The sequence below is a fragment of the Nerophis lumbriciformis genome, linkage group LG09 (assembly GCF_033978685.3).
Source record: "Nerophis lumbriciformis linkage group LG09, RoL_Nlum_v2.1, whole genome shotgun sequence".
In the NCBI taxonomy this organism is placed as follows: domain Eukaryota; kingdom Metazoa; phylum Chordata; class Actinopteri; order Syngnathiformes; family Syngnathidae; genus Nerophis; species Nerophis lumbriciformis.
Window position 1 is genome coordinate 8200001 of NC_084556.2, and position 26059 is coordinate 8226059.

The 26059-nt window shown below is 40.2% G+C and overlaps 2 protein-coding genes across 2 annotated transcripts in view; one reads left to right on the forward strand and one right to left on the reverse strand.

Moving 5' to 3' along the window:
* LOC133607755 (heart- and neural crest derivatives-expressed protein 1-like) overlaps window positions 1-5618 on the forward strand; it is a 21663-nt gene extending 16045 nt beyond the window's left edge. Inside the window, exons 2-3 of the mRNA XM_061962692.2 lie at window positions 2246-2763; window positions 4696-5618. Coding sequence (XP_061818676.2) covers window positions 2246-2763; window positions 4696-4791 — 614 coding nt within the window. The 3' untranslated portion in view covers window positions 4792-5618. The remainder of the gene's footprint in view (window positions 1-2245; window positions 2764-4695) is intronic.
* A 612-nt stretch (window positions 5619-6230) lies between these two features.
* sap30l (sap30-like) lies at window positions 6231-25479 on the reverse strand. Its single transcript, XM_061962693.2, has 4 exons — window positions 24836-25479; window positions 17378-17500; window positions 15581-15679; window positions 6231-7426 (listed from the first exon to the last, which is right to left on the reverse strand). The coding sequence occupies exons 1-4, from the start codon at window positions 25019-25021 to the stop codon at window positions 7298-7300; spliced, it is 537 nt and encodes a 178-aa protein (XP_061818677.1). The 5' UTR covers window positions 25022-25479; the 3' UTR covers window positions 6231-7297.
* Between the last annotated feature and the right edge of the window lie 580 nt (window positions 25480-26059).

Sequence of the window (26059 nt, forward strand, 5' to 3'; positions counted from 1 at the left end):
TAGTGTTGCCAATCAACCTATCCCCAGGTGCATGTCTTTGGAGGTGGGAGGAAGCCGGAGTACCCGGAGGGAACCCACGCAGTCACGGGGAGAACATGCAAACTCCACACAGAAAGATCCAGAGGCCGGGATTGAACTCACGACTACTCAGGACCTTCGTATTGTGAGGCAGACGCACTAACTCCTCTTGCACCGTGCTGCCCTTGTCTAAGTCTTAAGTTTTTCTAAATCAGGGGTCCCCAAAAATGTGGCCATATATATATATATAATGGATTAGAAAGGACAGAAAAAAATACAAATTTATTATTATTTTTATTTTTTTACTTAGGTATGTGTAATACTGTAAATGTGCTTTTATTGAACTCCTTCCCCACGCAGTTCTTTATTTTGGCCGCTAGTCGGCAGTGTTTACTTTTTGCATCTTATATTGAGTCAATGCTATATAATGATAGTGTGTATTTCTTAAAAAAAATTCAAGTTTTACTTTCGCTGCCTCAGGGTATCCGAGGGGTCTTAAAAAGTCTAAAAATAAGTCTTAAATCTAATAATTTGAATTTAAGGCCTTAAAATGTCTAAAATGATCCTAAAATCTCATAAAAGGTCTTAAATACGATTTTGAAAGGTCGTAAAAATCTATTGAGGTTACTTTTATTTAAAACATGCATAAATTACAGTCTTTGGCCCTGGGATGAGGCGGTGACTTGTCCAGGGTGTCCCCCGCCTATACCGCCCGAATGCAGCTAAAATAGGCCTCAGCACCCCCCACGACCCCAAAAGGGACAAGCGGTAGAAAATGGATGGATGGAAACTTGGTTTCCCACGGGCCGGATTTTGGACACCGGCGGGCCCGATCCGGCCCGTGGGCCGTAGTTACGAGACCCTGGTCTAAATAGTATTATATATTGATATTATTGGTGTTAAAAGTGTAACTTTTGAATCAAAGGGCAACAAGTCCACTTCATAATTATTACAATGTATATTAATTATGATGTATATTTTTATGTAGAAATTAATTTATGCTGCCGTGCATAAATCAATTATAATGTTGTTGGTTGTTTGTTGTGTATGTAAACATATTTCGACACTTTCCATAACCTACAGGAAGGGAAGGGCTGACCTGCACGCAGGTGCCATGTTAAGCCCTTTGCATATTCCAAAAATGTAATGACTTGATTATTAACATGAACAATTTTTTAGATATTACACTATAACAAAAGTGGTCCCTATTTTGTGTAATAATTGATTATTATGACCAATATTGATGGAATAACCATAGGGATAAAATCTAAAGTCTAAAAAAAAAGGGCTGGCGTCGCGCTGTTGGGAGAGTGGCAGTGCCAGCAACCTGAGGGTTCCTGGTTCGATCCCCAGCTTCTACCAACCTAGTCATGTCCGTTGTGTCCTTGAGCAAGACATTTCACCCTTGCTCCTGATGGGTGGTGGTTAGGGCCTTGCATGCCAGCTCCCGCCATCAGTGTGTGAATGTGGAAATAGTGTCAAAGCGCTTTGAGTACCTTGAAGGTAGAAAAGCGTTATACAAAAATACATTTTACCCTAACCCATTTTAAGTGCTGACCTTCACACAGGTGCCATGTTCAGCCCTTTGCATATTCCAAAAATGTATTGACTTGATTATTAACATGAACTATTATTAGATTTTACACTATAGTAGCACATAATCCGTGTTTTCTTCAAGTAGTTTAGTTGGACAAAAGTGGTCCCTATTTTGTAGAATAATTGATTATTATGACCAATATTGATGGAATAACCACACGAATCAAACATAAAGTCTGCCAAAAAAAAAGTCCTAAATAATTTTTTCTTCAGATTTTTATCAAAAGTCTAATGTCAAAAGCAAGGTGCATTTTTTTGTGTGCGTAAAAGCCAGAGAGGACATCCACGCGCCCGGCCTCCACGCTGCAGCTTCCACTTGGGTCCCAATACGCGACTCCTCCCACCCCAAAGGCGCACTCTCTCTCTCCCCATTGGTTGCCTCCGCACCAGGCTGACGCGCACATGATATAAACCTGGGGGCCCCTCGCACCTTCACCGGGGTCAAATTTCTCGGGCTAATCGCTGCAGGATCGCCAAGAAAAAGTGGAGCTCAAGCGAGATTTTTGAGGGGATTTATGAACTTTTGGTTTGCGTGTGTTTTCAAATTAGAGATGTAAAAAGGGTATTAAAGTTGGATAAATACCTGAGTGAGTGGTGAATGACTTGCGCTGGCCGTGCGTCCTCCACCCAGCGACACCCACGGAGAGCAGCAGCAGCATCAGCCCGGCCGACATGAACCTGATCGGGGGCTACCAGCACCACCACCACCTCATGCACGAACCCTTCCCGTTCGTGCAGCGCTGCCACCAGGACGCGCCTTACTTCCAGAGCTGGGTGCTCAACCACGGCGAGGTGCCGCCGGACTTCCAGATCCAGGCTCCCTACGCGGCCGGGGAGCTGGCGCCGGCCGCGGCGCACGATGCCCGCTTGGAGGGCCTCCAGGCGGGGATGGCGAAGCGGCGAGCGTCGGGGCCCAAGAAGGAGCGCCGGAGGACGGAGAGCATCAACACGGCGTTCGCCGAGCTGCGGGAGTGTATCCCCAACGTACCGGCGGACACCAAACTGTCCAAAATAAAAACGTTACGCTTGGCCACAAGTTACATCGCCTACCTGATGGACGTCCTGGCCAAGGACTCTGGAGAGACTGAGGGCTTTAAGGCCGAAATTAAGAAATTTGAGAACCGGGATCTGAAAAGGAAGAGAGAGATGGTAAGTTTGGACGTTTGCAAGATCCACATGTTTAAAAAAAAAAAAACACTGTTATTTCGATTAATAGCTTTTTAAGTGAGGGTTCCTTAAATTAGCAGATTTTTAAAGGAAATCTGGCATTACAATTGACAGTGTTCATTAATTAGCAGAATTATAAAGGACGTCTGGTATTACATGGTAGTGATCCTTAAATTAGCAGATTTTTAAAGGAAGTCTGGCATTACAATTGTAGGTGTTCTATAATAACAGATGTATTAAGGACGTCTGGTATTACATGGTAGTGGTCTTTAAATTAGCAGATTTTTAAAGGAAATCTGGCATTACAATTGACAGTGTTCATTAATTAGCAGAATTATAAAGGACGTCTGGTATTACATGGTAGTGATCCTTAAATTAGCAGATTTTTAAAGGAAGTCTGGCATTACAATTGTAGGTGTTCATTAATTAGCAGAATTATAAAGGACGTCTGGTATTACATGGTAGTGATCCTTAAATTAGCAGATTTTTAAAGGAAGTCTGGCATTACAATTGTAGGTGTTCTATAATAGCAGATGTATTAAGGACGTCTGGTATTACATGGTAGTGATCCTTAAATTAGCAGATTTTTAAAGGAAATCTGACATTACAATTGACGGTGTTCATTAATTAGCAGAATTATAAAGGACGTCTGGTATTACATGGTGATCCTTAAATTAAAAGATTTTTAAAGGAAGTCTGGCGTTAGAATTGACGGTGTTCTATAATAGCAAATGTATTAAGGACGTCTGGTATTACATGGTAGTGTTCCTTAAATTAGCAGATTTTTAAAGGAAGTCTGGCATTACAATTGACGGTGTTCATTAATTAGCAGGTTTATTAAGGACGTCTCTTATTACATGGTAGTGGTCTTTAAATTAGCAGATTTTTATAGGAAATCTGGCATTACAATTGACGGTGTTCATTAATTAGCAGAATTATAAAGGACGTCTGGTATTACATGGTAGTGTTCCTTAAATTAGCAGATTTTTAAAGGAAGTCTGGCATTACAATTGTAGGTGTTCTATAATAGCAGATGTATTAAGGACGTCTGGTATTACATGGTAGTGGTCCTTAAATTAGCAGAGTTTTAAAGGGAGTCTGGCATTACAATTGACGGTGTTCATTAATTAGCAGAATTATAAAGGACGTCTGGTATAACATGGTAGTGTTCCTTAAATTAGCAGATTTTTCAAGGAAGTCTGGCGTTAGAATTGAGGTGTTCTATAATAACAGATGTATTAAGGACGTCTGGTATTACATGGTAGTGGTCTTTAAATTAGCAGATTTTTAAAGGAAGTTCCGTGTTACAAATGACGTGTTCTATAATTAGCAGATGTATTCCTTAATTATTAGGAAATTTATAAAGAACTTGATAAAATGTTCCAAACATTTTTCAGCAAGTCTTCAACAAGATTATTTAAATTGACCGTTGCTAGAAAATTCCAATTCAGACTGCAATGCATTAATGGAAACTAATAAAACTGTGGATGTTGTTTTATTTTTTAGTAAACTTTATTTTGATTTGTAGTATATATTTACAGCATGTGTGCTTAAACAGGCAGCAGTTTAATTGTTTGGAGAAAAAAAATTAAATTTGTGATGTTTCATTTAAAAAAAAACAAAAAAAAACACCAATTTCCAGAAAGATGTCAAAATGAGTTTTTAATCAAAAGTAGTCTTATAAATTTGATATTTTCCTGCATGTTATTTACTTTTCCCCCCTATTCCGACGTCGCTAAACTAATAACATAATGCAATTGTAAAATAAATACATTTATGTAAAATAAAATTAATTTGTTGCATATGACATTTGATAGAACGTTTGCGGCCGTGCAGGTAAAAAATAGTTTATTTTGTCAGTAAAAAAAAAAAATCACGTGGGACTATAATTGTGGTTTTTGGTCTTTTCCACAGAATGAAGGCCCACAGGACTCCTTCGGTGCCGAGAAGAAGGTAAAGGGCAGGACCGGGTGGCCACAGCAGGTTTGGGCTCTGGAGCTCAACCAATAACGTAAAAAAACAGACAAAACCACTTGACTGTACGTGAACGCATCATCTGTTGGATCCCGCAGAAAAAAGTAAAGACAAAAGACTTTTTCCCTCTTCTTCTGGTGTTTATTAAATGTATAATATTTATCCCCTCCATGTTGTCGTCTTGGTGTCGCAAACATCCATTGCAAAAACTATATTTGACACTAAGCTTAAATTATGGAATAAAGTGGCGTGGAAGTGCATCAGTATATGTTGTAAAATGAGAAATTTAAATTATTTTTTTCCAGGTGCAGATTTTGTTTGTTGTTGCTTTTGCATTTTTGTTAATGCTGCATCACATTTTACTGTATTTTTTGCAAAATAATTTGAAGCTTTTCTTGATTTTTTTTAATTATCCAATGGTTACAAAATTTGTGTTGGAACGAAAACTTTGTTTCATAAGTCAGGAATGACTGGTTATTGATTTTAAAGGTAAATGCAAAATATATTATGGCAAATCTGGGTCAAAGTTCATTAACCAAATAGCAGTAATTTAATTGGCCATAATAAACACTGACTTTTTGTGTGAAGTCATATTGAGGCATAATCATATATTTTTAGTGGCTGAACAAATGTTAAATATGTGTAATTATATGTTCTTTGTTGTTGACTCAATCTACCTCAAAGCTTATATCCTGAATAGACACATGAGAATGTCCCACTTGACGCACAGCAGCCTTTCACTCCAAAAAGGGCAAACGCAGAAACAAAAACATTTGATTAAATGGTTTATTATGTTAAATGTGGATGAAATGTACATTAGATGTGAAGCTATTATATAGAGGTCCGTAAATAAATGAATTATTTTAAGGCACCAAGGTTGTGTTTAAGTGTCTTGTTGTGAAACTCGGAACGTTTCAGATGTCAATATTTTGGGGATAAAAAAAAGAATATCGATACACCATTGCTGATTAGTTGGTTTATGATATATAAATATGTGTGGTGAAATATAATTTGAATGTGATTCACACAACTATGTTTTTTTTAAAAAAACAAACAAAAAAAGTGATTTGCATAAAACTACTAAATTTAGAATTAAAATGTATAAACTTCATTTTCAAACCATCTCTTTTTTAAGTATACTTTGAAATGATGTCCAAATATTCCATTTTAAAATTAATTTTTATAATGCATTTGTCAGGTCGAACATGTGTGCTGACCTCTAGTGGCGATTAGTATTTAGCACTGCAATTAAAAACAGTGCTAAATTAAAATATTTTGTTATAGGCTTGTAAGAAAATATATCTGAGTAAGCAGTTATTTAAATAAACGTCAGTCCGGTAAACCTCCGAGTTATAGCACCCTCTGCTGGGCAAAGAGAGTAATGTTTTGATAGCGCGTGTACAAAGTAACTGGAGTGTATGGTAAAGAAAAATATAACAGATTACATTTTAGGCACAAAAAAGACAGACAAAAGGTTAGGCCTGTACATTTATTATTATTAATATTAGGAGCAATAAGCAGCCATATTTAAATATATGTAATTTCTAATACAACCGTTAGAACCTACATGTGAATTAAAAAAAAAAAGGGTGTTACCTATGTGACGCTAACAAACCTACGAGCAAAAACTGAACATATGAATAAGGGGGGGAGGAGAAAAAAAAATCCGTGAGGTGGACGCATTGAAATATAAAATGATGCACAATAAAATAAATGCCAAATAAACCAATGATATTAAGTGTGTAGAAATCATGCAGTCACCGCCATCAAAACACACAAGTGGGAGTTGCAACTTGAGGCTGCTACAGCAGTGCAGTGACATTTTAAATACTTACATCATGTTGGATGTCAAGGTAAAATGGGCCCGCTTATCGCTCGCTTTTAAAAGAAACCTTTTTTTTTTTTTTTTTAACTAAATCAAAAGAAAAATGTTCTTTTAAAGAGGGAATAAAATAAAAGCATCTCCCAACACCTGCAAAGAGTTTGTGGAAATGGAAATGGACATCTGACGATGACAATCGCGTCGCTTGTGGCGCCCTCTGTTGGCAAAAATGTTTATTGGATCGGTTGGATTAATTTACATCAAGGTTGTTGCTTCAAGAGCTAAAAAAAAAATAAATCCTGCGGTGAAGAAAACATTCACCTGATTTGTTATACTTAATTTGAATCTGCGTTTTTGTGTAGTCGAAAGTACGTGGCTGGTATCTGGTCCTTGGGTGCTACATGTAGGCAACTCATTGATCTGATCCTCCACGAGTTTGTTTGGAGAAGTCTTCCACATTTTTCTGTGGACAGCAAAAGGGACATCAAGGGGGTTGACTCTTAAGGCAGCTCTTCTATGGTACAGTGTGATCAAGTCTGTGTGGCGAAGTGAGTCCCGGTGCACAGTCGCCAAGACAAGGACGTCCGTGGAGCGTTGGTGACTATCTGGTAAAAGTCCTCCAAGGAGACCAAAGAGTCTTTGGTTTGCTCGGAGATGTGGGGCTATGGGGTGTTGCAAACTTTTGCAGTTTTGTTTGTGGGTTTGTTTGTTTGTTTTTTTTTAGTCCAGAGGTTTGCCACCGTCTCCTTTCTGGTCCAAGCGGCTCTTGCTGCTCTTCACCATGTAAATAAAGTAGGTGAGCGTTTCCTTCTCGTTCACCGGAATATTCCTGAAGTGCCGACTCACCGTCTGCAGGGAAGACGGGTTGAAAGGTGAAAGGTTGATCTTCAAAGACATGCTGAAAGCAAAGAGCGCTCACTATTTAGTTTTGTTTTTAGATGGTGATGTCGGGCCAAAAATAATAATCACGATTCCATCCATCTATTTTCTACCGCTTGTCCCTTTTGGGGGGGCGGAGGGTGCTGGAGCCTATCTCAGCTGCATTCGGGCGGTAGATTATTTTTTTTAATTAATTTTGAAATCACGATTATTGATAAGGATTATTTAGTATGTTGTGTAAAACATTTTTATAACACTTTCTGTTTTGAACAAAAAGTATGTGAAATTTCATTTCAAAAGTAAAATAAAAAAAGCATCGGTTATAAAATACAATTTACAAAAGACTAACTAACTCGCCCGGAAAAGGGTGGAGTGCCATCTCCGGGTTGGGGAGGAGATCTTGCCCCAAGTGGAGGAGTTCAAGTACCTCGGAGTCTTGTTCACGAGTGAGGGAAGAGTGGATCGTGAGATCGACAGGCGGATCGGTGCGGCGTCTTCAGTAATGCGGACGCTGTATCGATCCGTTGTGGTGAAGAAGGAGCTGAGCCGGAAGGCAAAGCTCTCAATTTACCGGTCGATCTACGTTCCCATCCTCACCTATGGTCATGAGCTTTGGGTTATGACCGAAAGGACAAGATCACGGGTACAAGCGGCCGAAATGAGTTTCCTCCGCCGGGTGGCGGGGCTCTCCCTTAGAGATAGGGTGAGAAGCTCTGCCATCCGGGAGGAGCTCAAAGTAAAGCCGCTGCTCCTCCACATCGAGAGGAGCCAGATGAGGTGGTTCGGGCATCTGGTTAGGATGCCACCCGAACGCCTCCCTAGGGAGGTGTTTAGGGCACGTCCGACCGGTAGGAGGCCGCGGGGAAGACCCAGGACACGTTGGGAAGACTATGTCTCTCGGCTGGCCTGGGAACGCCTCGGGGTCCCACAGGAAGAGCTGGACGAAGTGGCTGGGGAGAGGGAAGTCTGGGCTTCCCTGCTTAGGCTGCTGCCCCCGCGACCCGACCTCGGATAAGCGGAAGAAGATGGATGGATGGATGGATAACTAAAAATAAATATGCCATTGCACAGTGCGATCATAAAGTGCAAGCAAGTGAAGGAATAGGATGATGCGAACAAAGCACATTACTACAAGGATTACAAGAGTACTGCTCACAGTAAATATAGGTGGGTTGCAATCACGTGACCTAGAGGCACATTCGGGCGCCTCCGGGTTTCAGGCGATGGTCTAGAGCCCCATTAGGCTACTGTAAATTTACCGAAATCAGTGCAGAATCAGATATATTTTAAAAAGTTTAGAGGCAAATATATAAGCTTGTCTGGTCTCATAGTAACAGTGGTACTATTGTATTGTTAGTGTACAGGAGCTTTTCTTGTTTTTGTTTGTATAGTATTGTTCTTGAATTATATTGTTTATGTTAAATGTGGAATGAGTGAGAGGGGTTGGGATATTATAAGCATCTGCTTCATCCAACCCCTTTTCAAGCCTTGCATAAATGTCCCTGCCAAAGTGTAAAAAAGAAAAGAAAAAAAAGTGTGTTATTGTACTGTGCAGGTTTGAAATAAATAATTCAATCAAAAAGAAGCGATCATGAAACAAATATTCAAAATAGGATGCAGTGGATCTTTACACTCTTAAGAAACATATTTTTTCAAAAGATTTAAACCATTCATCATCACCAAGACGTTATTGCTCGATATGACCTCACTTCATTTGACACTAAGAAAAGAAAAGTCTGAGTCTAAAATATTAGAGGCACATCATGTCTTTACATCTGAGGGGTCCACAAATTAAGCATTAAGGGTATCGAATAAAGCACTTGGCTTTCCTGCACAACAACAACTAAGCTTATAGTTTCTGTTATGAAAATGGACAATGAAAATATGGTGGATTGGACCAACAATCACAGTAATTATTACCAGGACTTACCACAACGTTAATTTATTTGCACAAGCAGGTCTTCGTAATTACATTTAGGCATAGCAACCACAAAAGAACACAAACTAATGTGATCTATTGTCCTTTCTTTAGGTTTAGTTCTGCTATCAAACACTACTAATATAGTAGGGAATAAACTCGATTGCATCACAGAAAGTTTCTCAAACAAATCAAATGTTCAAACAAACATTTTACAAAGTGATCGCTGCAGACACAAGCGGTCCGATTGTGTTCCACAAGATGATAAAAGTGATATTTTTAAGAAACATTTCCTTCGAGGCACTTTTAGCTTTTTCTCTGACTTTATAACCTTTATGAACCACTTATTTTGGGACTATATGAACTCTCTTTCATGTCTCTCTATTTGAACAACTGGAACACTCAAGATCAGAACAGTAATACAGCATTTTCTGCTCAAACTCTACACTCACGCTCACTTGTTTTAATGCTACGCTCAATCTGCTTGACCATCATGTCAATTGAAACGCGAAGAAGAAAAGCGGATGTGATGTCATATGCAACCAATTTATAGGGCAGTGGTTCTCAACCTTTTTCCTGGGAACATTTTTTTTTAATTCAAGTACCCCCTAATAAGAGCAAAGCATTTTTGGTTGAAAAAAAGAGATAAAGAAGTAAAATACAGCACTATGTCATCAGTTTCTGATTTATTAAATTGTATAACAGTGCAAAATATTGCTTGTTTGTTGTGGTCTTTCTTGAACTATTTGGAAAAAAAGATATAAAAATAACTAAAAACTTGTTGAAAAATAAACAAGTCATTCAATTATAAATAAAGATTTCTACACATAAAAGTAATCATCAACTTAAAATGCCCTCTTTGGGGATTGTAATAGAGATCCATCTGGATTCATGAACTTAATTCTAAACATTTCTTCACAAAAAAAGAAATCTTTAACATCAATATTTATGGAACATGTCCACAAAAAATCTAGCTGTCAACACTGAATATTGCATTGTTGCATTTCTTTTCACAGTTCTTTTTGACAGACATTTAAAAAAAATCTCACATACCCCTTGGCATACCTTCAAGTACCCCCAGAGGTACGCGTACCCCCATTTGAGAACCACTGCTATAGGGCATGTTTTTGCCAAATAAAACGTTATTACATCCATTATGCGTTTCGTTGAGAGGTGAATGGCTCAGTGCACGGTTGATGTTACGGTAGTCTGTACTTTTGGGCACCCTCGCTATCGCGCGGCTCGTTCTCTGAGAAACCATAACTCAGATTATTGGCTTTACGTCATGGGCAAACGATGGCGGTTGAGGAAAGAAGGGAAGTGTTTTTAATGCAAAACCTCTCTCCGCAACTCAATACTTAGTTTAAATGTGCACACCAACGCAGCTTTGCCGTGCAAGTTGTTGTAGCGTTTGTTGTTTTATACGCGAATGAGCATTTCCGGGTTTGAACGAGCAGTTGAGTGTCTAGAGAGTGGTGAGGCGTGCGGGTGTGTTTCGGTGTTAAAATTGTGGCTTGTGCAGCCCTTTGAGACACTTGTGATTTAGGGCTATATAAATAAAGATTGATTGATTGATTGATTGAAAATGCGTACCTGTTAGCACCCTGTGGGTCACTCTACGGGAGTGGAAGGCACCGATGTAATAATGTATCTATTTTTCCTAATATTTTGGGAACTACAGGCAACCAGCTGATCAACTGCGACTGTCAATCACCCTCCGTTCTCATTCACTCCCACTGAACATGAGTTCACGGTCTTTTGGTCGCCCCCTGGTGGTTGGCTGACTGTTTGTTATGAAAGTGCTTGAATCGATATGCAGCGTGATCACGATTAAAATTCGATTAATTGTGCAGCTCTATGAAGATGGCAGCCTGTTCAATGGGAACATGGGATTGTGGGCATGCTGTTCAAATAAATCACTTAGATACATGTTTAGGTTATTGGCTGTTTGGAGTTCAGGTGTTTCTAATATTTGCTCAACAGCCAGCAAGTAATCGCCAAAGCTTAGCGGACAAAGTAGTTGAAAGAAAACCGTGCTTTCCGAACGGGACAGGGACACTGGGACAGCTGTGACTGGTTGTCGGCTGTTGACCGCCACTTTATTAATTACGTGGGGGTCTCATTAGGACTTATAGAGTCTGGAGAAAAGCTTTACTTGCATTAATGCTTAGCGCACATCGGACGCCCCCACGCGACTCCCGTGTCGCATACAGGAGGTTTTCATAAGAATGTCTGGGCGCAGCTGCATAAAGTCCACCTGTCGATTTGGCAAATTAGTCCAACAATATCTCAGTGAGCAATTATGGCCGAGTCGGAGCTGCAACACTGCATATGTCAAAGCAAATGAGGACAGCAAGTCTACAGTTGACAATCGGGGAACACCTATAATGAGGTCAATGTCAACATGGCAAAACGTCCAATAATATGACTGTGTTGCCAGGATTCAAAAGGAAAACCCTGTTTATTGTGGTTCTTTATGACATCAATTAGCATTAATGCTAAATTAAAACTTTTGTAAATTCCGGACTATAAACCGCTACTTTTTTTTCTAAACTTTGAACCCTGCGGCATATACCGGTAAGATGAAGCGGTTATGTTCTTCGCAGTAATAAAAACACTTTTATTTAAAAAAAACAACAAACAAGCAAAAACTATTGTTTGTAGCATGATGCCATCTTTTGGACAAATTAGCTCACTGCAGGTGCTTGCTTTATTTTCCCACCTCCAACCGGCGTGTCTTTCAGTCTTTTAGCCATCCAGTGTTTTTAATCCTATGGATTCTTCATTTATCACTCTAAGATAAGATAAAGTATAACTAAAACTGTTTATACTTACTAAACCGTCCTATGTGTGATGTCTGTAGAAGTGTCTTCATGCATATTTGTAAGTGCTATCATAATGTAATAACACTAGCATTAGCTAATAAGCCAACACGTATAAGATTGTCTGTGTTAGTATTATTAACTTACAATGGCATTCTTTTTGTATTGTTTCAGTTTTACAAACTTCTCAGTAAACTCACCAGAACGCCATCGTGGAGTTATTGAGTCTGTTTAGCTGATTGGAGAGCTAGCTTCCGCAGCTAGTGGGTCCAAGATGACTTCCGTTTTGTTTGATAAGCCCTTTTACTGCCGCGTTACAGGCCCAGTTTGGAAACAATTAAGGTATACACATTTACAGAATCTTTCAGTGTAAATAACTAATTTTACAACGTATATATCTGGGCTTACAGTCCGGTGCGGCTAATATTAGGGCTGCAACAACTAATCGCTTTAAATCGATTAAATAATAGTTGCCGATTAATTTAGTCATCGATTCGTTGGATCTATGCTAGGCGCAGAGGCAATTTATTTATTATTATTATTTTTTTTAATAAACATTTATTTATAAACGGCAACATGTACAAACAGCTGAGAAACTATAATCAAAATAAGTATGGTGCCAGTATGCTGTTTTTTTTTTCCAATAAAATACTGGAAAGGATAGAAATGTAGTTTGTCTCCTTTATCCGATCATTAATCGAAGTAATAATCGACAGATTAATCGATTATCAAATTAATCGTTAGTTGCAGCCCTAGCTAATATACGGAAATATTTTTTTCTTCTAAAATTTAGTGGGTGCGGCTTAGATTCCAGTGTCCTCTATTGTCAGGAAAATACGGTAAATATACAATAAAACTACAGTAGCATCAACATTCAAACCAATGACTTTTAAATCTCTAGACCGCAGCTTTCTGAGCATCTAGTGATATTAACCATGTAACCAAAAATGTCCCAAAAGCGGACATAAACACTAGTAACCAGACCGAAAAAGAAGTTATCGGTGCTTAATTTTGTTGCTAAATGAATGCACTCATCCACCTGCATTAATAGTTTGAAATAGTGTAACTCATGTCCTCTAAGTAATGTAGCGTTCCGAACGAGGATCTCTACAGGGCTCGAAAGGTCACGTGTTTTCGTAATGCGTTGTAGGGCCGCGGTAGCCATTTTTGTTGGCTAAAGCTTTTATTTACAAGGCTGTATTGTACCCGCCGTAATGGGAGAAAGAGCAACAAGCTGGATTAAAATAGATCTTACGAAAAATAAATCAAGAGACAGTACCGAAACAAATTGTATCCTATTCCAAAGGCTCGCTACCTCAAAAAAATAAGTAAAATTGGTGGAATTGATCTATATGAGCACGACCAATTGACAAGAGGTTTAAGGAAGCTACCGCCATTGTCGAAGACAAACGTGTATATATCTTGTCAACGGAGTCAGTTTTTATACTGGTGAAGAATTTCAGAATGCCAAGTCTGCTAAGACTAATTGTCCTCCGTTCAAATTGTGTGTAATCTACGGCTTTCATCTCTTAAGTGTCCAAGATGAAGTGAGGGTGCCCAACCTAATTTCATGAGCGGGTTTCCCTGAAAAAAACAAGCTCATTATTACTTTTAAATAATTTGATCACTGTGCTACTTCTCCAAAAATAATATTAATTTTTGTGCTTACCCATGACTAAAAGTAAACACAGCATTTTTTCCCAAAATACCGTATGTTTGTAAACCGCCACTAGCTTGACTAATGCTAACAGCCCATTAATTGCTACATCCATCCATCCATCTTCTACCGCTTCTTCCATTTGGGGTCACAGGGGTGCTGGAGCCTATCTCAGCTGCATGTGTAACTGAATAGAACATGCTTTGATTCAAACTAACCAGTCTGAAAATGCTGTGAAGACACCAACATGTACCAGGTGATGGCGTTAATAGTGATATCTGATTTTCTTGCGGCTGCTATCGAGGCCATGCGCTATCTATTTATTAATTCCTTGGGTGTGTTTTCACACTGAAAATGAGAAAGAACACACCAAATCGTTTTTTTGTCCTGAAGCGATCATGACGATTGTGGCAGTTAATGACGCTGCACGCTCACACCATGTTTTGAACTAGTTAAAAAAAAAGAACAAAACTTAAGCACAGAGTCTTGCATTTAGCTGTGTAAATAAGCCACTCAAAGGCCTGCGAAACCCACAATGCATTGCGTTACTACGACACATTTTCAAGCCCTATTTGACGCGCTTTTAAAATGTTATTGCCATATTCAACACGGCAACAGTAGTCTTTAAGTCGAACAGCGCAAACATATTTCGCCATTGTGTTTGCCAGACACAACCTTTGCTTGTTCTGCACCAATAACGGTCATAGCGGTGCCTTCGTGAACCTTGGAATTTTTTACCAAGAAATTTGCAACAAAAGAAGATAGTGTTTTTTTTGCACATTCTCTGCAACAAATTGTTCTGGATTTAAATTTATACTTTTGAAATTCATTACTCAGTAATCATTTTATTTGTATTATCAAAGTATTGACTTGTCTGTTCAACTTGCATGTCACAAAATTCAGTAAATATAAAAAGGTATTGTTTTTAAACAAAATTTGTATGTTTTCCAATTTTTAAGTAACGGTTCTAATGCAGTTTATGCACCGGCACCGTTTCAAAAGTACTCATTTGGCATCAGTATCAGTATAAAATAGAAACGATAACCATCCACAATGAAAAAGGTGAGATGTCTCCTGGGATATAACTGGTTTATGGTGGCAAAGGTATGAACGCGTGTTCAAGTTATAGAACACAGCAGTTTGTTTTCCATTTGGTAGATTTCATAAGCTGTGGCAGCGTCGGAGATAGTTATGAATCGGTTTCACTTCTGCTTTTAATAGCCCATACAACTGTGATTCGCTCAAAGATCGCTGACCAAACTGAAATCCTAATGCTTGACGAAAACCATATCAATGAAACAAAGACAAACATGAAAAAATGGTGGTTCCAACCGAAACTCTGACATACAGTAAACGCCTGTATCGCTCTTATCAACAAGAGAGCCCCTCGCCCATTTAAATGCATTTTTATGACATAAAAAAAAGACAAGTGACAGAAGAAAGTTAAGCTGTAGTTTTAAAACATATTTGTTGTGCTTTTCATGTTTTTATTCACTCCCTGTTTCCCAGAATGTTATCCCTTTTCTCTACAAAGTCAATTATATGTAAATACGTCAAAACTAACTATGTTGATAAGACGATGACACCCCCGCCACATATAGATTGGAGCCTTGTGGGAAAAACTTGAAAGTACTGGGCTACATGTAATCAAGCAGTATAAGCCGTACCCTTTAGTTGCTAACAAAATTAAAAGATGCACCACTAGCGCAGAAGGGGTGTGTCGTTACCTCAGCCAGCTGGGCCTTGTTGAGGCCGGGCCTGGTCTGCAGCTTAAAGTGTCGCTTGTAGCGCCGTAACGTGTTCACCTGCAGCTGGAACAGGTCCACCTGGAAAGACATAAGGAGTCAGTCTGTTAGTTCTAAGTAATCGATCCATGCTATAACACTGTTTAGGATATTTCTGTTGATGGCACAAAAGCAAGTAAAGTAGTCAGCCAGGTAGTACAAGCGTACCATAGCCAAGTACCGTATTTTTCGGACTATAAAAGGTGCACTTAAAATCATTTCATTTTCTAAAAAAATCATCAGTGCGCCTTAAACCCCGGTGCGCCTAATGCACGGATTAAATCTGGTTGTGCTTACTCATCACTGGCGATGTTTTAGCGAGTGACCCACTTTCGCCTAGAAAAACACGAGTAATGACGTCACAACCATTGTCAACAAATTTTATTGTCGACAAAGTCGACTAATCGTTGCAGCCCTAATATATAAACATATTATTTTTGGTTTATTTCGTCAGAAAAAACTAAGGTCAAAACGACAACAATTGCATGCATCCGGGCACAGCCGCACACGTCCTTGGTAGAAGTCATGGCGCCTGTTTTTTAGTTGGCCATACTCTCTTTAAACACAACTCAGATACGTGTGGACTGCGAGCTGATGCCTGTTCAATAAATGACTTGGGCAAGTACAGGTTAACAAGCAAGCCCAAAACTTTGATGTTTAATTGAGAACATAGAACATTACACAGAGCAATCAAAAATCTGTCAAAATGTTTTAGTATGACTTTGGTAAGCTACAAAGCTGAACCACTTGATGGATTGTCGGCGCATTACGGCAAATGTAGTCAGACGCGCTGTGCTTCAACATACCAGTATTATTGAGTGTGTATAAGGACCCCACAATGGCATCTATTAGGAGACATTATCTGGCGTTTTGTTTCAACCTACTATGCAAAACCAACTTTTCTTACCTCTTGGTATCTGCTGTATTTGGGATCTGCATAAGTCCCGAAAATGTGCAATTGTAGCCCGCGCCATAGTCAATTAGCTCCTTTTTCTCTATGCTCTTGTTGTGGGGCATTTATCCTCCACTGTTGACATTTATAATACAAAGAAGCATAGATGACGAGGAAAACACGCTGTCAAAGTGGAGCAACGTAAATAAGAGTGCTCACAAAACGGCGCATCCTGAGGAGACAGTCAGAAATCGACTTGAAGAAGGTCTGTAAAACAATTTATGCAACATTTTGACCAAAGAACCACCATTACATGTTATGTAGACCAGTGGTCCCCAACCACCGGGCCCGATTGGTACTGGGCCGCACAAGAAATGTAAAAAAAATAAAAAAATAAAAAAATAATATATATATATATATATATATATATATTTTTTTTTTTTAATTAAATCAACATAAAAAACACAATATATACATAATATATCAATGTAGATCAATACAGTCTGCAGGGATACAGTCCGTAAGCACACATGATTGTATTTCTTTATGACAAAAAAACAATAAAACAAACAAAAAAACAAACAAACATAAACCCCCCCCCCCGTCCGTGGGACAAATTTTCAAGCGTTGACCGGTCCGCAGCTACAAAAAGGTTGGGGACCACTGATGTAGACCACAAGGAAGTGTTTTTAAATGTAGAAAAAAAAAAAAAAAAAAAAAAAAAAAAAAAAACCTTTAATGTGCCTTATAAAACGGTGCACCCTACGGTCCGAAAAATACGGCAAGCAAATCTCCAAAATGTTCCTATTGGTAAGAAAAGTGGCTTAACACAACATTTGATAGATTACCTCCGGCACCTCCACGTCATGATCCGGGGACTCCCCTCCATCATCACTTGTCTTCCTCTTCCTTTTATTACGCACACTTTGGATGAAGTTCTTGTGAAAATCGCAGATATACAAATGACGCACCTACAAAAATACAAAGAAAAAATCTGTTCAAGTGAAGTTCACATGAATGCTACCAGCTTTTTGGATGACTAATCCACACATTTAACACTGTAGATGTACTCAGACTGCAGCAGCGCTGAAACATTACCATGCACACTTAAAGCAAGAGTTGTAATACAGTGGATTTAGCCAACAAGCTCAAGTGTCTGAAGTCATGGTTTTATGTGTATACACGTGCTTAAGCTAAATACCTACTAGAATGTTCCTGTAACACTGTCCTCCTGCAAACTTGTATGTGCATGTTATTTTTCCAACATGGCTGATGGAGCTCATGTTCTTCAAAGTTAGCAGGTCTGGAAAGCATCTGGTCTGCAGAGAGACTCTCGGTTGAGTCTTTGAAAGTCGGCGAATTTTGGGAAAAGCAGCACAAATGTGACCCTGAACTACAGAGCACATACGTGTGTTCACACATGTTCTGAACCTCCCCAATGTATGTTTACAGTAACTTTGTACTTGTTTCTACATACAGAGGACAACTCTTCATATAGAAACAATACCTGACAATATTGACTTGCAAAAATAAAATATTGGAAAAGTTACTTGCATGCCAGGTTACTTGTTAAAAAAACTGGAATCAAATCCAAACAACACGAACATTAAACATGACCACCAGCCGGTCGTGACAGTATGAATTGATAAATATATAGCCTATTATTTGCGCACTATTGACAAGTGATGTACCGAAAACACGACCACCGAAAAGACTGATTACAGAAAAGATTGCAGCCGAACCCGGACGTAAACAAGACGCACGCCATTGTCTGGAGCGTTGTCAGCTATACGTAACCAGATATACCCGTGGACAGAGATCTACAAAATGTGCAAATATTAAGAGGACAGCGGCGACGGTCCCCTCTAAGGTTTCTCATTTCTCATGTCTCATTGAGTTTTTTCTTGCCCTGATGTGGGATCTGAGCCGAGGATGTCGTTGTGGCTTGTGCAGCCCTTTGAGACACTTGTGATTTAGGGCCATATGAATAAACTTTGATTGATTGACATTGCCCGCATTTAAATTGGTGTTAAGAAGGAAATGACACAGGCTAAAGCACAACAATGAATAAAGATGAACTCGTCATTTTCTCCATATTTATTTCACTTTGCTACGAAGCAGCTCCAGTTGCCACAATGTGCCATCTCAGCAACGGCCATGTACCCAAAGTGAAAACCTTCTCATTTGCATTAAGGTCTATCTTGATGTCATTTTCCTTTCAAAGTTTGAAACCTTTGCCAACCTAAACCAAAGTATGTCATATTGGACCCTTCTTCCTAGAGCTAACTTTATGATGGATTTGTGCTGCAAGTTTGTTGTGATTTCTCCCTAAACTGTCATCTTGTTTTTCATTTGCATATTTATTCCCCTGAAGAAAAAAAATTAAGTATTATTCTATAAACACACAAGAATGTCGCTACTAAAAATATTGCAAGACTATCATAGTTACGTTACCAAACTTATGTTGTTGGCAATAGTTAAAATACAGTTCGCGTAATGATGAAAATGTACTTTTAAAACGCTGTGCAGCAAAAAAAAAAAACACTTCAAGTTTGCTTAAGACAGCAAAAATTTTGTAAATGTCAAGTTAGTGTTGAGTTGAGTTTATTTCGAACATGCATGCATACAACATTATACTTCACAATTTCCAGTTTTTCTTTTCAACATGTTCAAAAAGGAGTAGGAAGAAGCAGAGCTTATTTAATCCTACCCCCTTTTCCTTTACATAGCAGTTGCTAAAACGTTTGTTCACTTCCTGTTCTCAATTTATTCACAATATACTTCATAAGTAATAATAAAAATAAATAAATAAATAATACTCGGTGAAGTAAGTTATATTTCATATAGTGAGATGAGTAAGATTATCTTGAAAATGAATGGATGGATGAGATAAATTCAGAATGTTTATCATGGTTCTTCTTCTTTGTACTTTGTAAACACTTTAAGTTTGAAGAGTTTCTTGAAGTGGATCATATTAGTACATTGTTTTGATTTCTTTGCGAAGGAGACCCTGCCCCTAGTGGAGGAGTTTAAGTACCTCGGAGTCTTGTTCACGAGTGAGGGAAGAGTGGATCGTGAGATCGACAGGCGGATCGGTGCGACGTCTTCAGTAATGGGGACGCTGTATCGATCCGTTGTGGTGAAGAAAGCAAAGCTCTCAATTTACCGATCAATCAATGTTCCCATCCTCACCTATGGTCATAAGCTTTGGGTTATGACCGAAAGGACAAGATCACGGGTACAAGCGGCCGAAATGAGTTTCCTCCGCCGCGTGGCGGGGCTCTCCCTTAGAGATAAGGTGAGAAGCTCTGCCATCCGGGAGGAGCTTAAAGTAAAGCTGCTGCTCATCCACATCGAGAGGAGCCAGGTGAGGTGGTTCGGGCATCTGGTCAAGATGCCACCCGAACGCCTCTTAAGGGAGGTGTTTAGGGCACGTCCGACCGGTAGGACGCCACTGGGAAGATCCAGGACACGTTGGGTAGACCATGTCTCCCGGCTAGCCTGGGAATGCCTCAGGATCCCCCGGGAAGAGCTGGACGAAGTGGCTGGGGAGAGGAAAGTCCGAGCTTCCCTGCTTAGGCTGCTGCCCCCACGACCCGACCTCGGATAAGCGGAAGAAGACAACCAAACAATTACACAAGGCGACTCGGTAAAGAATCTGGGTATTATCTTTGACCCAACTCTCTCGTTTGAGTCACACATTAAGAGTGTTACTAAAACGGCCTTCTTTCATTTCCTCTTCCTCCTATCCAGGAGATCGCAAAAAGCCGCTGCCTGACCAGGGCTCAGAAAATCTGCAAAGACTCCTCCCACCCCCACCAAGGACTGTTTTCACTGCTGGACTCTAGAAAGAGGTTCCGCAGCCTCCGAAGCAGAACCTCCAGGTTCTGTAACAGCTTCTTCCATCAGGCCGTAAGACTCTTGAACGCATCATAATTAAAATAAATTATCCCCTCAACTCCCCCCAAAATGGATTAACTCGCTGGAATAAAAAAGACAATATAACATACATCCATAAACGTGGACGCATGTGAAAAAGTGCAATATATTTATCTGTACAGTAATCTATTTATTTATTAATATATATATATATATATATTTATTTATTTTATATACATATTATATATTGTTCATATATATTTATTTATTTATATATGCACCTTATTGCTTTTTTTATCCTGCACTACCATGAGCTTATGTAATGAAATTTAGTTCTTATCTGTCCTGTAAAGTTCAAATTTGAATGACAATAAAAAGGAAGTCTAAGTAATATCGCTAAAATCCATTCCATTTTGTCAAATAGCGACGCTGAGATCATTATTCATGCGTTCGTTACGTCTCGTCTCGATTACTGTAACGTATTATTTTCGGGTCTCCCTATGTCTAGCATTAAAAGATTACAGTTGGTACAAAATGCGGCTGATAGACTTTTGACAAGAACAAGAAAATTTGATCATATTACGCCTATACTGGCTCACCTGCACTGGCTTCCTGTGCACTTAAGATGTGACTTTAAGGTTTTACTACTTACGAATAAAATACTACACGGTCTAGCTCCAGCCTATCTTGCCGATTGTATTGTACCATATGTCCCGGCAAGAAATCTGCGTTCAAAGAACTCCGGCTTATTAGTGAATCCCAGAGCCCAAAAAAAGTCTGCGGGCTATAGAGCGTTTTCTATTCGGGCTCCAGTACTATGGAATGCCCTCCCGGTAACAGTTAGAGATGCTACCTCAGTAGAAGCATTTAAGTCCCATCTTAAAACTCATTTGTATACTCTAGCCTTTAAATAGACCCCCTTTTTAGACTAGTTGATCTGCCGTTTCTTTTCTTTCTCCTCTGCCCCCGTCTCCCTTGTGGAGGGGGGGGGCACAGGTCCGGTGGCCATGGATGAAGTGCTGGCTGTCCAGAGTCGGGACCCGGGGTGGACCGCTCGCCTGTGCATCGGTTGGGAACATCTCTGCGCTGCTGACCCGTCTCCGCTCGGGATGGTTTCCTGCTGGCCCCACTATGGACTGGACTCTCACTATTATGTTAGATCCACTATGGACTGTACTTTCACAATATAATGTCAGACCCACTCGACATCCATTGCTTTCGGTCTCCCCTAGAGGTGGGGGGGGGGGGGGTGGGGGGGGGGGGGGATTACCCACATATGCGGTCCTCTCCAAGGTTTCTCATAGTCATTCACATCGACGTCCCACTGGGGTGAGGTTTTCCTTGCCCTTATGTGGGTTTTGTACAGAGAATGTCGTTGTGGCTTGTGCAGCCCTTTGAGACACTTGTGATTTAGGGCTATATAAATAAACATTGATTGATGATTGAAACATTGAATTTATTCACAATATACTCCATAAGTAATAACAATAAAAATAAATAAATAAATAATACTCGGTGAAGTAAGTTACATTTCATATAGTGAGATGAGTAAGATTATCTTGAAAATGAATGGATGGATGAGATAAATTCCAAATGTTTATCATGGTTCTTCTTCTTTGTACTTTGTAAACACTTTAAGTTTGAAGAGTTTTCTTGAAGTGGATCATATTAGACAGTACATTGTTTTGATTTCTTTGCGAAGGAGACCCTGCCCCTAGTGGAGGAATTTAAGTACCTCTGAGTCTTGTTCACGAGTGAGGGAAGAGTGGATCGTGAGATCGACAGGCGGATCGGTGCGACGTCTTCAGTAATGCGGACGCTGTATCGATCCGTTGTGGTGAAGAAAGCAAAGCTCTCAATTTACCGGTCAATCAATGTTCCCATCCTCACCTATGGTCATAAGCTTTGGGTTATGACCGAAAGGACAAGATCACGGGTACAAGCAGCCAAAATGAGTTTCCTCCGCCGGGTGTCAGGGCTCTCCCTTAGAGATGGGGTGAGAAGCTCTGCCATCCGGGAGGAGCTTAAAGTAAAGCCGCTGCTCATCCACATCGAGAGGAGCCAGGTGAGGTGGTTCGGGCATCTGGTCAGGACGCTACCCGAACGCCTCCCTAGGGAGGTGTTTAGGGCACGTCCGACCGGTAGGAGGCCACGGGGAATACCCAGGACACGTTGGAAAGACTGTGTCAGGGGTCGGCAACCCGCGGCTCTTTAGCGCCGCCATAGTGGCTCTCTGAAGCTTTTTCAAAAATGTATGAAAAATGGAAAAAGATGAGGGGGGAAAAAATATTTTTTGTTTTAGTATGTTTTCTGTAGGAGGACAAACATGACACAAACCTCCCTAATTGTTATAAATCACACTGTTTATATTAAACATGCTTCACTGATTCGAGTATTTGGCGAGCGCCGTTTTGTCCTACTAATTTTGGCGGTCCTTGAACTCACCTTAGTTTGTTTACATATATAACTTTCTCCGACTTCCTATGACGTGTTTTATCCTTTTTCTGTCTCATGTTGTCCACCAAACTTTTAACTTTGTGCATGAATGCACAAAGGTGAGTTTTGTCGATGTTATTGACATGTGTAGAGTGCTAATCAGACATATTTGGTCACTGCATGACTGCAAGCTAATCGATGCTAACATGCTATTTAGGCTGGCAATATGTACATATTGCATCATTATGCCTCATTTGTAGCTACTTTTGAGGTCATTTAGTTTCCTTTAAGTCCTCTTAATTCAATGTATATCTCATTACACACTATCTGTATGTAATATGGCTTTTAATTTTTTGCGGCTCCAGACAAATGTGTTTTTGTATTTTTGGTCCAATAGGGCAGGGCCGACATCCGGGCAACTGAGCTACATACGGGTACTGGCGTTGAAAACAAACCGTCGCCATTACTCTTTAACCTGTCGACCTGCGCTGATTAAACCCGTCATTCTGCCTCCAAAATGCCAAAAAACTGTGTTGTTTTTGGTTGTGCAAACCACAACTGGAAACAGGGAAAACAAAGGTCGTATTTTGTTCTGCCAAAGCGCGCTAAAAGCCCACAGAGACGAGACAAATGGCTCGCAGCTTTACACCGGGAAAACGAGGACGGTTCTCACTGGAGTCCCCCAAAATCCCGGGTCGTGTGTTCGGATCACTTCGTTTCTGGTAAATATAAGGAACAAAAATCCACCTTCTTAACCACAACTTGGCTATACCGTCCATGCTAATGTTGAACCCGTTGAATTTTTACTGAATAACGTTCGACAGCTGAAGTTGTTGTTGTTGCACAACAATAACATACGGTATAAAGGCTATTTCCAGTAATTCAGCAAATAATAAATCATAATACTGAACTGAATTTGAATGAGCTCTCTACAGATATAATAAATATACAGATACTGGTAGCCACCGTGTCATCCTTATTATCATTTATCAACATACCTTGGGTGATTTAACAATTTCTATGTGATTTATTCGTTATATAACAACCGAAGCTAACAACCGACCTGGTGCGCTTGTGAGGTAGACATAAAGATTTCCAAATTCCATGTCCGGCCATTGTGTAGGATTATCAGTCCACGCATCTGCTGGAAGGCGGTAAGGGCAGTCGTTTAATCCAACTACAGAACATTTTAACTCGTATCTTAACCTAGCCTCACTTGAAAGACTATTTACATAATCATACGCCATTTAGAACAGTTTAAAATGCCGTGAAACCTCGTTAAATGCCTTTTCTGTCAATGCTGTGTTCGCTGTGAGCTGGTTTGTTTTCAACGAATTCAATAAGGCGACTGCGTTGCTAGGGGATTGGCAGGCGAAAGTGACGTAGGTCCGCCCTCGCCGATATGGCTTTCAACATTTTGGGTTGCCGACCCCTGGACTATGTCTACCGGCTAGAAGAAGAGCTGAACGAAGTGGCTGGGGAGAGGAAAGTCCGGGCTTCCCTGCTTAGGCTGCTGCCCCCGCGCCCCGACCTCGGATAAGCGGAAGAAGATGGCTGGATGGAATTCATTCCATAAATTAACTACACATACTGATACACTGAAGGTCGTAAGTGTTGTACGTGCGTATAAATGTTTTAAATTACTTTTTTCTTTAAAATTATATTTTAGTGTTGGTAAAAGCCGGGGTGCCCAGCTGCCAACTCATCCTTAATTAAAATCACACAGGGTTGTCCCATGCGAGTGCTAACGCGGCTAACTCTAGCATAGCGTCTAAAACTCTTTAACTTGGGGGAAATGCGAGAGCTTAATACGTGAAGAAGAAAAAAATGAAAGCAAACATGCGAGCCTAAAACATACACAGAATATCGGAACGCAACACGGTAACTTGTGAGGCTTTAAACCGCAACCGAGCTAGGTTAGCATTAGCTGTCAGCCGGGGGAGTGACATGGCTCTCGCAGCGAGAAAGTTCGAGAAGAAAAAGTCACTCACGCTCTTATCGATGTCGAGCTTGAGCTTCTTCTGGGAAATGCTCTTCTGGATCCTCTTGCTGAAGGAGGCGTTTCCAGCCGACCGGCCGCAGCGCTCTCCGTCCTCGATCAGGCAGCAGCTCTGGCCGTAGAAGGGAGGAGCGGGCGGGCCGTCATGGCTGTCCTCCTCGGTGCTGAAACCATTCATCCTTGGGGGGGGGAGACTTTACCCCAGGCGGTAAAACAACCAGTTAAATTAATTTAAAAAAAAGACTTCTCCTTGGAAGGTTGAGAACCTTCTAGATGTTTAAAGCGGACTTCTTCCGAACCGAGTCGACGTTAAAAACATGGTTCTGCTGGTGCCCATTGGATTTTTGAAGGCTAGCTAACGTGTGCTAGCTGGCTAGCATAAACGCAAGGTGGATACGCCAAGCTACCGACAACCCCTTGTTTGAACAGCTTTGTTGGATATGGCAGCGACGCCGAACGGCTACTGGCTGGATGCAAAACGCGATAAAGCAACTTTAAAAAAAACCCCACATGTGTAGTTTTAAACAGATTAAGTCTAAACAATCGGTAATTTCGCCGAAGCGTCGTACAATGGACCGTGCTGTGAGTGTCAGGGACGGAAGTTTCCCTCCTTGCCGAGGATTGGACACTTCTGAAAGAAGGCGGAGTTAGTTGGGGATTTCTGCTATCTGATTGGCTGTGAGAAACGCCGGTCTTTTAGTGGGTTGCAGTGTTCCCTGCATGTCGTCGTAGTTAAAACAGCAGATAGACATTAAACTACACACCTCCAGTTAATGCACCATGGCAGTGTTTTTCAACCTTTTTTGAGCCAAGGCACATTTTTTGGGTTGAAAAAATCCGGAGGCACACCACCAGAAGAAATCATAAACTCAGTTGACAGTTAAAAGTCATTGTCGCAATTGTTGGATATGACTTTAAAGCATAACCAACCATGCATCACTATAGCTTTTGTCTCAAAGTAGGTGTACTGTCACCACCTGTCACATCATGCCATGACTTATTTTGAGTTTTTTTTGCTGTTTGTGTAGTGTTTTAGTTCTTGTCTTGCGCTCCTATTTTGGTGGCGTTTTCTCTTGTTTTGGTATTTTCCTGTAGCAGTTTCATGTCTTATATTTCCCACAACTACTTTGTTTTAGCGATCAAGAATAGTTCAGTTGTTTTTATCCTTCTTTGTGGGGACATTGTTGATTGTCATGTCATGTTCGGATGTACATTG